This window comes from Monodelphis domestica, chromosome 3 (assembly GCF_027887165.1).
Source record: "Monodelphis domestica isolate mMonDom1 chromosome 3, mMonDom1.pri, whole genome shotgun sequence".
Taxonomy (NCBI): Eukaryota; Metazoa; Chordata; class Mammalia; order Didelphimorphia; family Didelphidae; genus Monodelphis; species Monodelphis domestica.
In genome coordinates this window covers 198,961,718-198,976,148 of record NC_077229.1, presented here as the reverse complement: position 1 = coordinate 198,976,148, position 14,431 = coordinate 198,961,718, and the positions used below count along the sequence as shown (strand labels likewise).

At 34.4% G+C, this 14,431-nt stretch overlaps 2 protein-coding genes across 19 annotated transcripts in view; one reads left to right on the top strand and one right to left on the bottom strand.

Moving 5' to 3' along the window:
- Positions 1-14,431, top strand: part of CAGE1 (cancer antigen 1) — a 105,222-nt gene that overhangs the window by 12,548 nt on the left and 78,243 nt on the right. For 15 of the 16 annotated variants that reach the window (XM_007487990.3, XM_016431780.2, XM_007487994.3 and 12 more), the window contains exons 2-3: positions 5,661-5,878; positions 7,758-7,842. In XM_007487990.3, the coding sequence (XP_007488052.2) occupies positions 5,661-5,878; positions 7,758-7,842 (303 nt within the window). Of the gene's footprint in view, positions 1-5,660; positions 5,879-7,757; positions 7,847-14,431 lie in introns of those variants that run through there. The other variant, XM_056823397.1, reaches the window with a different exon arrangement.
- The window catches only part of RIOK1 (RIO kinase 1), an 89,246-nt gene that overhangs the window by 48,723 nt on the left and 26,092 nt on the right, over positions 1-14,431 (bottom strand). The window lies entirely within an intron of this gene.

Below are 14,431 nucleotides of genomic sequence, written 5' to 3'. Positions count from 1 at the left end.
ATTTTTAAAAAAGCCTAAACCTCATATTAGGAGAAATTATCAAAGAAAACTGCTTTGATATTCTTGAACAAGAGGATAAAATAGAAATTGAAAGAATCCACAGATATCTCCTGCAATAAATCCCCAAATGACAACTCCAGAAATGTTCTAACCAAGTTCAAGAGCTCCCAGGTCAAGGAGAAAATACTACAAACAGCCAGAAAGAAACAATTCCAATATCATGGAGCCCCAGTCAGAATTACACAGGATCTGGCAAATTCCACATCAAAAGATTGGAAGGCTTGAAATATGATATTGGAAGGCAAGGGAACTAGGTTTACAACCAAGAATCACCTATCCATCAAAACCGACTATTTCCTTTCAGGGGGAAATATGATAATTTAATAAAAGAGAAGATTTCCAAGCATTCCTGAAAAAAAAGACCAGACCTAAACAGAAAATTGATGTCCAAATACAAAAATAGGAAAAAGGAAGAATCGTTTAAGGAATTCAATAAGGTCAATTTTTTTAATATTCCTACATGGGAAGATAATATTTGTAACTCTTATAATTTTTATCATTATTATAGTAGTTAAAAGTAATATACATAGACATAGAGTATGGTACTAAGCTGTTTAGGATGATATATTAAAAAACCAAGGTGTGAAAAAGAGGATTACACTGAGAAATAGGAAGAGAGAGGTAGAATGGGGGTAAATTATGTTACATAAAGAGGCACATCAGAAAAAAACAGTATGGAGGGGAGGGTGAGAATGGTGACAGGTAATACTTAAACTTTACTCTCAACAGAATTGGCTCAGAGAGGGAATGACATTCAGATTCATTGTGGTATAGAATCCTATCTTATCGTATAAGGGATAAGGGTAATAAGAAGGGTGGTGGTGGGAAGGGGAGTAATATAAGGGAGGGACTAGGGGCTGCAGAGGGATGGGAGTAGGAGAGTCTCCTCTCCTGCCACCTGGCCCAGCCCCACTCCCTAAAAGATATCTACTTTCTTTCTTCTTTCCTGGCCAGCTTACAGTCTGGAGGTGACCCCAAACCCTTAAAGGCTAACTGTGCTCCCTCACTCCACCCCTTGCTCCCACCCCCACATGGGTCGCAGCCCAATAGGCAGCCAAATAGGCAGCCAGGTGGAGGCTGGATGCAGGAGTGGGTCCCCATGATGGCAGAAGGTGGCTTCCCACCCCCACAAGTTGGCTGCTCTGCACACCCCAACACAGAGGTGGGGCACTCAGTCTCTGAGCCATACCCCCCCCCAATGCTTCCCTCTCCAGCAGATCCAAGCTTGGCAGCAGCGCCCTCTCTTGGCCCACTTCCAGGGAGGTTAGATGCAGGGGCGAGTCCCTGTGGCTGTAGCTTCCTCCTGATGGGTTGGAGTCAACCAGAGCTGGCCCACCCCCAAACTCAGGGGATGGGGCACCCTGTCTCTGAGCCCCCCCCCAGGCTTCTTCAGAAGCAGCCCCCTTGCTCTGCCCCAACTCCCCATGTAGCTGGGTACAGGGGTAGTTCCCAGTGGCCCTAGGAGGAGGCTTGGGAGGAGATGGGAGCCTGGCTTTGCTCCACCAGTGTAGGGGAGTGGGCATAATATAGGGAGGGTGGGGCACAACGTGCAGTCTTGGGGCAGGGCAGGCCTGGCACAAGGTACCTAAAAAGTTCACCATCACTATACTAGGGAATTAAAAACTTCACAAGCTAATACAGAAAAGCAGAGATAATAAATGTAATGTTTTCAGATCATAATGCAGTAAAACTTATACTCAATAAGGGTTCGTGGAAAGGGAAATTAAAAAATTAATTGGAAACTGATTATCTTAATTTTTCAAAATGGATGGGTCAAAGAACAAACTATAGGAAAAAAATCACTGATTTCATTAAAGAGACTGACAATAAGAAGGTAACATATAATTTATGGGATATAGTTAAAGCTATACCTAGGGGGAAATTTTATATCCCTTAATGTTTATATCAATAAAATAGAGAAAAAGCATGCAACTAAAAAAAAAACCTAAAAGAAGAACAAATTTAAAACCCCCAATTAAAGACTAAATTGGAAATCCTAAAAATCAAAGGAGAAATTAATAAAATTAAAAGAACTGTTGAACTAATGAATAAGACTAGGAACTGGTATTACAAAAAAAAACAAAATAGAGCATTGGTTAATTTTATTAAAAAGAGAAAGAAGAGAAAATTATCAGTATCAAAAATGAAAAGGATGATTTCACCACCAATGAAGAAGAAATTAAAGCAATCATTAGGAGCTATTTTGCCTAATTATATGAAAATAAATTTGACAATCTAGGTGAAATGGATGAATATTTACAAAAATATAAATTGCCTAGATTAACAAAAGAGGGAATAAAACACTGAAATAATCCCATCTCAGAAAAAAATTGAACAAGCCATCAATGAACTCCCTAAAAAAAAATCTCCAGGGCCAGATGAATTCACAAGTGAATTCTATCAAACATTTAAAGATCAATTAATCCTAATATTATATAAACTATTTGGCAAGATAAAGTAGCCCTACCAAATTCTTTTTATGACACAAATATGGTACTGATATGATATCTAAGCCAAGAAGATCAAAAACAAAGAAAATTACAGATAGATTTCCTTAATGAATAATTGATGCAAAAATCTTAAATAAAATACAAGTGAGAGACTACAATAATATATCACAAGGATTACTCACTATGACAAGGTTGGATTTATACCAGGAATGCAAGGCTTGTTTAATATTAGGAAAACTATCAGCATAATTGACCATATCAATAAACAAACTAACAGAAATCATATGATTATATCAATAGATGCAGAAAAAACCTGACAAAATACAACACTCATTCTTATTAAAAATACTAGAAAGCATAAGAATCTTTTAAAGGGCCTTTCCTTAACATAATATAGATACTACTTAAAACCATCAGCAAGTGTCATTTCAATGGGGATAAATTTAAAACCTTCCTAATCAGATCAGGAGTGAAACAAGGATGCCTATTATAACCACTATTATTTAGTATTATAGTAGAAATGTTAGCTTTGAAGAGGTTAAAGTTGGCAAAGCAGAAACTAAACTATCACTCTTTGCAGATGATATGACATACTTAGAAAACCAACTAAAAAACTAGTTGAAATAATAACTTTAGCAAAGTTGGAAGTTACAAAATGAGCCCATATAAATCATCAGCATTTCTATGCACTTCCAACAAAGTGCAGCAACAAAAATTAGAAAAAGAAATTCCATTTAAATCACTCTAGACAATATAAAACACATGGGAATCTATTTGCCAAAAAAATTGCAGGAATTATATCAACACAGTTACAGAGCACTTCACACAAATAAAGTTAGATCTAAACAGTTGGAAAAACCCAATTACTCATGTGTAGACCAAGCTAATTTAATAAAAATGACAAGTCTGCCTTAATTAATTTACTTATTCAGTGCATACCAAACTACCAAAAAGATATTTTATAGAACTAGAAAAAACAAAATTCATCTGGAAGAACAAAAGGTCAAAAATATTAAGGAAACTAATGAAAAAATGCAAAGGATAGTGGCCTACCAGTACCAGATCTCAAACTATACAATAAAATAATATCATCAAAACAATGTGGTACTGGCTAAGAAATAGAAGGGTGGATCAATGGAAATTGGGCAAATGACCTTACGTGTTTGATAAACCTAAAGATCTAAGCTTTGAGGATAAAAACTCATTATTTGGCAAAAACTGTTGAGAAAATTGGAAAACAGTATGCCAAAAATTAAGTATAAATCAATATCTCACACCCTATACCAAGATAAGGTCAAAATGGGTATATGATTAAGACATAAAGAGTGATATTATAAATAAATTAGGAGAACATAGACTAGTTTACCTGTCAGATCTATGGAGAAGAGAAGAAGTTATGACCAAACAAGAGAGAAAGAACATTACAAGATGTAAAATGAATAATTTTGGTTATATTAAATTAAAAAGCTTTTGTACAAATAAACAAAACTGATACAAGGGAAACAACAAACAAAAAAAAAGGGAAACAAACAACTGGGGGAAAATTATAATAAATTTATCTGATAAAGCTTTCATTTCTCAAATAAGTCAAATTTATAAGAATGTCATTCCCCAATTGATAAAAAGTCAAAGGATATGAATAAGCAGTTTTCAGATGAAGAAAGCAAAGCTATCAATAGTCATATAAAAATGTTCTAAGTCCCTCTTGATTAGAGAAATGCAAATTTAAACGACTCTGAGGTACCACCTCATACCTATCTATGATTGGCCAACTTAACAGTAAAGGAAGATGATAAATGTTGGGAGGGGATATGGCAAAATTGGGACACTAGTGCATTGCTGGTGGAGCTAGCTGTGAACTGATCCAACCATTTTTTAGGACAATTTGTAATTATGCCCAAAGAGCTGTATAACAATGTATACCTTTTGGTCCTGTAATACCACTTATAGGTCTATATCCTGAAGAGGTAAAATAAAAAGGGGGGAAAGGCCTGTTTGTATAAAAATATTTATAGCTGCTCCTTTTGTGGTGGCAAAGAATTGGAAATTAAAGGGATGTCTCCTAATCGAGGAATGGCTAAACAAATTGTGGTGTATACTAGTAATGTGTTGGATTGGTCAACTAGGAAGACTTCAAAACAGGGTGCCATAGTAGGAAACCAGACAGCATTGTCATTTTTTGAGCGAGGGATATTAAGTAGTTTTTAAGTGTGGTGAAGGTGAATTAGCATTTCCTGGTTATAAGCAGATTCCCAAAGTTCCCCAAAATCGACTATAAGTAGGCTATCTGGTCATGCTCCAGGGATTGCTCCCTGTAGACTAGTCCACCCCTCTCACACATGGATAGAGAGTAGAAATGGGGTATGGAATAAATTGGAACTGAAAAAGAACCTAAATTAAGATAATTCTATTGCAGTAATCTGGGCAAATGATAATTATACCTGAGATTATGGAAAAGGGAGACTAAAAAAGCATAGTTGTATAAATAAAGGAAACAATTTGAAAGAACAACTAAAAGGAATTTATGACTTAATAGATATGTATGTTAAAAAGGAGACTGAGACTCTTAAATTTTCAATCCCAGATGCCTGGAGGAATGGTACTGCTATTAACAATGACATAAAAGTGAGGAGAGTAGTGCCATTTTTAGGGGAGAAAGGCAAATTGGTTTTGGACACACTGAGTTTGAGGTGTCTAAATGGAAACATCCAGAATTGTTGTTTAATGGAGCTTTAGATATCTGTGAAAAATTATGTAAGTATATTTTGTTGAAGTAGCAAAATAAATGGAGACCTCCACTAGGTGATATCTAGTTTGGTCTTTTGGCTTGCCTTTAGCTTCCAAGATCCCAAGGTCTTATAGGAGCCATTTGACTTATTCCTATACCTATAAGCTTATTTTTTGAAGATTGTGTTCAAACAAAGTTTTATCATATGTGATTACTATGCTATGTACACATATGTAGAGAAACTGATTCTTTTAGAAATAGAACATAATTTTGTCTACTTTGTCTAAATGACATACCAAAAAATGTGCCATTTGCTGTTTTCTTAATGTGGGTGGGGAAAATGGGAAGATTAGCTTCTTTCTGCAATATTTTGTATATACTAATGCTAGTTGGCATTAAAATATTATATCATGTTACTTTAGGGGCCTTCCGTCCTTCAACACTTCAAAACAATGACTATGGAAAATATTGGTCATCACCTACAGAGGCCGAATATTTTGAAGAGGATACTTCTAATGATCAACTAGAAATCCCATCAGAAGCAGATGCCACTAACATCCACACTATTTCTGAAGACTTAACCCACTCAGATTCTCATTTGTGTGAGGAAAGCAGTTCTATAACTTCAGACTTACTTCAGGTGTGCATCACTCATAAATTCTGGTGGATGCAAATTCATACTGTACTTAGAGCTATTTTTCATATGGAATCAATCTCAAAAATGGAAGGAAAGGGGAAAAAAAGGTCAGGGATAAGTCTTCCTGGTTATATCGGTATTCATTGAATCATAGAACTTTTGAGCAAAAGGAATCTTTGAGATCATCCCAGTTTTGCAAATAAGGGAACAGTATCAGATTAAGTAATTTGCCCTTTTTTTAAAGATAGTTAGTGACAGAAGGAGAATAATAATAATAAAGCTGACATTAGTGTAGGACATTAAGGATTACAAATCATTTCACAAACATCTCACTTGATCCTCACAATAATCTTGCAAAATATTATCTGTGTTTTACAGATGAGAAAACTGAAGATCAATGACCACTCAGTTTTCTAAGTATTAAATCAAGATTCTCACCTAGTAGTCTCCCAATTCTAAATGAAGCATCTATTTCACTACAATAGACCATTCTAGAGTACAATATCTTAAGAGCAGGAAAAGACCAAAGCTAAGTAAATAATAAATCATCCAGTCTAAATCATAATATAGAAATTATTCAATTCTGCTAGAAGAATTGTAAGTGTAAATGATTCCATTTGTATCTTTCAGGAAATTGTTTAGAGTTTCATTTTTCTCATACAATAGAATTCATTTTAATGTCAAAAGAGTTTCATGAATGTTCTTCAAAACATGTTTGATTATTAAGCAGAAGGGTCAAGTTCAAAGTTCCAGTATACTAAATTTGAATTTATAAGGGCCTTTTCCAGTCTAGAGGAGGTCTCCTGGACTTCATAGTTCACTCATTTTTGGTTATACGGAATTCATGCCCTGCTAGCTAAGTCCTGAAAACCCAGAGTCATCTCAGTTAAAGTCCTCTTCGGTGTCTCATCCTGGTGTGGAGGTGATTTTGGGTTCCTGAAAACTATTATTAATAACAATTGACATTTATAAAATCCTTTAAGATTATAAAGCATGTTGCCTACATTAACTCATTTGACTAAATCTTACTTAGCTAGGAAGGCTCCTAAAAAGGCCCATTGATGGAATTCATGTAGATCTGTTGCCTGAGGACCAACCTACTTAAGAGCAGAGAAGCTCATCATAAGGTTGACTGTGGAGTGATCTAATTCTTGTCCATAGTAACTCCCCAAAATGATCTATAAAATTGTGGAAACATTGTAGTCTGCCTCATTGAAGAGATGCTTACACCAACAAAATCTATAATCCATGAAGTATTTAATGTGATGAACTTAGTGGCCAAATGGACAGAAATAGATATTTTAATTGAAAAAAAGAAAATCTTGCAAATTAGATTTCCAAACCATTTTGATAAAATACTTTAAAAGTCAATGCTGAATATCCACTATGCTTCCTATATTTTGTAAAAAGACTTGGTAAGATATTAATGATTTGGTCTAATTAGAAGGAACACTGTTCTAAGTTAGCATGAGACCTAAATTATAGATCTTAAAAAAATAAAATGTGGGTTTATAAGTTTTAAGTAACTGCAGTTACCTAGAACTATGTTACCTACTACAGATCCTTTATGAACAAAATTCTGATATATAAATAGCATATCAATTCTAATAAATGAATGGTTGCTTTTAAAATATATTAGGATACTCAAAAACAGTTTTCTTTCTTAAAAACTTTATACATTTCTCCTTTAATCTTATGCTAAATTTGCTTTCTTTCCAGATAGTATTAATAAAAGATTCCAATAATTTTATTATCACAAATTTCAGTGCAGTAGAATCAAGTTTTAGAATAGGTACTAGTCTCTCTCTCTTTCTTGTGACACTTCATAGTTTTAAAAGGGGGGTGATGACAGTGCTTTGTTTTTTTATTTTTGTGCTTATAGGACAAAATACACAAGATACAAAGAGAAAAAGAACCCACCTTCACAATTTACAAAGATTATGCCACACTAGACAACTTCAAACATGGTAGGTATGTCTTCAGTAATGATATAAAATGAAATAAATGATTCATTTTTGTCATCCTTCACTGCTAGTCATATGATAAGAATTGACCATAATAATTGTAATTCTTTATATTTTGTGTAGGGCCTTATGGATTACATAATGTTTTCACATGGTCTCGTTTTCAAATTTTTATTTCTTATCGTGTATATCAGTGTTGGGATATAATCAGGTCTTAGCTTAAGAGTTAAGACATATATGAATCTTTAGAAACAGATGACTTAACCAACTTGAAAAGAGAACATTCTTGAGAGTTAGGGGCAGATGTGTGTGTGTGTGTGCATGTACTCAAATGCCCATATGCAGTCATGCTAGCTTCTTTAAGAAGCTTAATAGATATGAGGCAAAAGCCTGGGAGATAGGTTAGGTAGAACAACTTTAGGGACTAGTATTGATTTGACCTCTAGTTATACTAAAATGCTAAAAGCCTAATATGTAAAATTTATGTTTATAGAAATAGGCTTAGTTTAACTGGGAATGGGGTGGGGTTTAGAAATGAAACAAAGTTGGGGGTTCATGGAATCTTAGAGTTGGAAAAGGACTTCAGAAGTCATCTAAACTAACCCTAATATGAACAGAAATTCTGTCAAGTTATCAGATATTTGCTGGAAGAACTCTTAATAAAGGTGAACTTACCACCTTTCAGTGACAGTCCATTATAATGTAGCTATCTCTAATTATTGGGATTCTTTTTAATGTTTTGAGCCCAAATCTGGCCTTCTATATCTTCCTCCCATTAATGACCATGTGGGAAAAAAAAGATCTGACTTATTTGTCTAGGACCTAGAGGAAAGAACTAAAGAGTAATTGCTGCCAGTCAGTTAATGCATTAACATTCACTAAATGCCTATTATGTGCCAGACACTTGTATTAAACACTGGAAATACAAAGAAAGGCAAATGTTCTTTTTCCATGCCTTTGCATAAACAATGTTCTCTGTGCCGGGATATATCCCCTCCCCATCTAACCATTCTCTGTTACACACCTCCTGCCCAAAATTACTTTTTATTTACTTTGAATATATTTTCTACTAATTTGTGTTCATGTTTTCTTGAGGGCAAAGACTATTTTATTTTTGTCTTTTTATCCCAAGCCTAGCACATAGTAGATGCTTAATTCACTCCTGATCTTATTGGGAAGGCTTGTAGCCTATCCCCATTACACATGTTACTTGCTGATTATTTTAGATTAATATTATTTATTATTTTAAGGAAAAGCCCATTTATTCCTATGGTTTTAGTATTTTTTTTTAAACCCTTACCTTCCATCTTGGAGTCTATATTGACTCCAAGGCAGAAGAGTGGTAAGGGCTAGGCAGTGGGGGTCAAGTGACCTGCCCAGGGTCACACAGCTGAGAAGTGTGTCTGAGGCCAGATTTGAACCTAAGAACTCCCATCTTTAGGCTTTATTCCCAATCCACTGAAATACCCAGCTGCCCCCTGTGTTTTAGTATTTTTATTAGAAATAGGTGTTGTATTTTGTCAAAGGCTTTTTCTGCATCTTTTGAAACAATCATGTGATTTCTGCTAATTTTGTTATCAGTTTGGTCAGTTATACTGTTTCCTTAATATTAAACTTGCCCTACATTCCTAGCATAAGTCCCAACTGCTCATAGTGGTATAGACAGAAATACACTTGTAATATATTTCTGTAGACTCTTTGCTAGTATTATATTTAAAACATTTGCATCTATATTCATTAAGGAAATTGGTCTATAATTTTCTTTCTCTGTTTTTGGTCTTCTTGGCTTAGGTATCAGTACCATATTTGTGTCATAAAAAAAAATTTGTAGGACTACTTGTTTGCCTATTTTCTCATACAGTTTATATAGTATTGGGATTAATTTTTATTTAAATGTTTGATAGAATTCACTGGTAAATCTATTTGGCCATGGGATTTTTTTTCTTAGGGGGTTCATTAATTGTTTGTTCAACATCTGAGATGAAATTATTTAAATACTCTATTTCCTCTTTTATTAATCTGGGAAATTTATATTTTTGTAATTATTCATTCATTTCACCTAGATTGTCAGATTTATTGGAATACATTTGGGCAAAATAGCTTCTGATGATTGCTTTAATTTCCTCCAATTCATTCATTGATCAGTAAATCTACCCTTTTTCATTTTTGGTGCTTCTAATTTGATTTTTTCTTTACTTTTTAAAATCAAATTAACCAATGATCTATTTTTTTTGCTTTTTGTTTTCACAAAACCAATTCCTAATCTTACTTATTAATTTAAAGATTATCTCATTTTCAATTTTATTAATTTATCATTTGATTTTTAGGATTTCCTAAAAATTGGGGGAAAATTCATATTGTCTACCCTTTTAAGAAAATATTTTTTAATTTAAAAAAAATTTTATTTTAAAATATTTTTTCATGTTTACATAATTCATTTACTTTCCTTCCCCTCTTCCTTCCCCCACTCCCAGAGCAGACAAGCAATTCCACTGGGTTGTACAAATGTTATCACTTGATATCTATTTCCATATTATTTCTTTTTGCTGTAGAACAATCTCACAAACCCATACATACATGTGATAAGTGATGTAATGTTTTTCTTTTGCATTTTTACTCCCATAGTTCTTTCTCTCAATGTGGTTAGTATTCTTTCCCATAAGTCCTTCAAGAGTGTCCTAGCTTGTTGCATTGCTACTAGTAGCAAAGTCCACTACATTGGGTTGTTCCACAATGTTTTACTTTCTGTGTACCATGTTCTCCTGGTTCTGCTCATTTCTCCTTGCATAAGTTCATTGATGTTCTCCCATTTCATACATAAATCCTCCAGATCATCATTCCTTTCAGCACAGTAGTATTCCAGTCCCATCATATGCCACATTTTATTCAGCCATTCCCTCAGGATAACTCTTCATTTTCCAAAAAAAATGGAAAATTTTAATTAATGCTTTTCCTCTTTTTTTAGTTTGATGCCCAATTTGTTGATCAGCTTTTCTCTATTTTATTGATATAAGCATTTAGAAATGTAAATTTTCTCCTAAGTACTACTTTAGCTGTATCCCATAAATGTTGATATATTATCTCCTCATTAATGAAATTTAATGAAATTATTGATTCTATAAATTATTGACACAATCATTTTTTTTAGAATTAGGCTATTTATTTTCCAATGAATTTTTAATTTGTCTTTCCTTGGACACTTATTGATTATAATTTTATTGCCTTATGATCTGATAAGGATGCATTTGTTATTTTTGGTTTTTTTGCATTTGGTTGTGAAGTTTTTATGCCATAATACATGACAAGTTTTTGTGTAGGTGCCATATGCTGCTGAAAAGGTATATTCCTTTCTATTCCCATTCAGTTTTCTCCAGAGATCTATTAAATCTTAACTTTTCTAAAATTTCATTCACCTCCTTAATTTATTTCTTGCTCATTTTTTTATTAGATTTATCTCGTTCTGAGAAGAGAAAGCTGAGGTTCCTTACTAATATAGTTTTCTTATCTATTTCTTACTATATCTCATTTAATTTCTCCTTAAAAATTTGGAGACTATACCATTTGTGCATATGTTTATATTGATATTTATCATCCATACATTTTTTATCAAGATGAAATTTTCCTTCCTTCTCTTTTAATTAGATATATTTTTGCTTTAGCTTTATCTAAGATTATGACTGCCACCCCTGCTTTTTTTACTTTACCTGAAGCATAATAAATTCTTCCCAAGCTCCTTACCTTTACTTTGTGTGTCTACCTGCTTGAAATATATTTCTTGTAAACACCATATCATAGGATTCTGGTTTTTAATCCACACTTGTTTCTGCTTCCATTTTATGGGTGAGTTCATCCCATTCACATTCATAATTATGACCACTAACTATATATATTTCCCTCCATCTTATTTTCCCCTTTTTATCCTGCTGTTTTTCTCTCTCCTTTCCCTCTATCAATTACCACCTCCTCCACTTTACCCTCCCTTCTATTAACCCCTTCCTTTTCTTATTCTCCCCCTTCTCTATGGGGTAATATAGATAGATTTCCATACCCAAATGAATATGGTTGTTATTCCCTCTCTGAGCGAATTCCAATGAAAGTAATGTTTAAGCATTGCCCATCACCACCCTCATATTCCCTTCCACATTAATAGTTTTTTTTATGCTTCTTCAGGTGAGATAATTTATCCCATTCTCCTTTTCCCTTTTTCTCTCAGTACAATCCTCTTTTTCACATCTTGATTTTTTTTAATATTATGTCATCTTAATCAACTTATATCCTCATCTTCTGTCTATGTATACTTTTTCCTAATGGTGATAAAATTTCTGAGTCACAGGTATCATCTTTCCATATAGAAATATAATATTTGACCTTAACTGACTCCCTTAAATTTCCTCTTTTTCATTTGCCTTTTTATGTTTCTGTTGAGTCATATATTTGAACATAAAGTTTTCTGTATTTAGGTCTTTTCTTTTCATCAGGAATACTTGGAAATCTTTTGTTTTATTAAATGACCATTTTTTCCTCTAAAAGAATATATTCTGTTTTGGTTGTAAACCTAGTTCCTTTACCTTCTGGAATATCATATTCCAAGCCTTTCAATCCTTTAATGTAGAAATTGCTACATCCTATGTAATCCTGATTGCAACTCCATGATATTTGAATTGTTTCTTTTTTGCTGCTTGGCCTGTGAGCTACTGGAATTCGGCTATGCTATTCCTGGGAATTGTCATTTGTAAATTTATTTTAGGAGGTGATTGCTGGATTCTTTCAATTTCTATTTTGCCTTCTTGTTCAAAAATATCAGGACATTTTCTTTGATAATTTTTTGTAATGTGATATCTAGGGTTTATTTGGGGGGAGATCATAGTTTTTAGGTAGCCTAAATTGTCTCTCTTATATCTATTTTCTAGATCAAATTTTTTTAATGAGATATTTCATATTTTTTCATTCTTTTGATTTTGTTTTATTTTTTCTTGGTGTCTCATAAAGGCATTATCTTCCATTTGTACAATTCTGATTTGTAAGAAATTATTTTCTTCATTGAATTTTTGAACTTCCTTATCCATTTGGCCAATTCTACTTTTTTTAAAATTATTTTCTTATTGGATTTTTGTACCTCTTTTTCCATTTGGCCAATTCTGCTTTTTAAGATGTCATTTTCTTCAATATTTTTTGTGCCTCCTTTTCAGAACTGTTCACTCTTTCTTCCATTGCTTTCATTTCTTTTCCCACTTTTTCTTATTCCTCTCATTTGCCTTTTTAAATCTTTTTTGAGCTCCTCCCGAGTCTGAGACTAATTCCCATTTTTCTTTGAATCTTTGCATGTAGCTGCTTTGATCTCACTGTCCCTTTTTGAATTTGTACTTTGCTCTTCTTTGTCTTCATAATAATTTTCTATGGTTAGATTTTTTTAATGTTTACTCATTTTCCTAGCCTTTTCCTTGACTTTTATCTTTATTATTTTATCTTACCTCACCACAGGTTTGGGCTGCCTCTGAATCTCCCCTTGGGCTTTCACCAGCTAAGCAGTACTTCATACTGCTTTGGGCTGAAGTTCTGGGCCTCACTGCAAATTTGGACAAGAGCTCTGGGATTCCTCTTAGTCTTGCATTGGCCAGGAGTACTACAGACTTGCTAGGGTTTGAAAATTCAAGCTTTGAAGTTGGGGCCCCAAACTACAGCCCACGGACCACATGTGGCCCCCCGAAGCCATTTATCTGCCACACACACACACTTCCAGAAGGGGCGTCTCTTTCATTGGTGGTCAATGAGGGGAGCACTGTGTGTGGCGGTACAGCAAAGTGCAGCGTCACTTATGTACAATACTACTTCTGGTGACATAATCATTTGCGTGGCACCGTGTTCTGAGAGTAACCAAATGAGAATGAGGTGCCACACAAAGGATTATGTGGCTGCACAATGGAAGATGTCAGCATGGTGAGCAATGATCTGGGGGAGGGGATTCCGCACTGTGTATATTGCTGTCCGGTATGGTGGTGGGAGTGATGGGCCTGTGCAAGGTGTGATAGGCCTATCACAGCCAGCGCTGCAGCCTCCGCTATCCCAGACAGCGGTATACAGATTTGTTCATAGTTTTTTATAATCCGGCCCTCCAGCAGTCTTGAGGGACAGTGAACTGGCCCCCTGTGTAAAAAGTTTGGGGACTCTTGCTTCAAGGGGTTGGTGTAGAGTTATTCTGCTTTGTCTTGGGGTCTCAAGATCTCAAAGTTGGGTTGGGCCCAGGTTCAGAACTTCAAGCAGCAGGGGTGAGGGTGGGGGGTAGCTGTTAGCTTGCCACATTTCTTTGCAGGAAAATTGTGGCACTCCATCCCCTTGTTCCTTCTACCAGTCCAATATTAAATTTGTACTGTTGTTTTAAGACTGTTAGGGAGGATTTTCACGTTTAAACTTTCCATGCCTCTACCTCAAATGTCTTGGGTCTGCTTCCTCCTCCAAATCTCAATGATATCTATGAAGTTAAATTTGCCTCCTTGTATAAAAAAAGTTCAATCCACTAATTATATACCTTTTACATTTGCCTAGACATATTTAAAGCCATAGATTTTCATTACTGGCTTTCCTCTTGGTTATT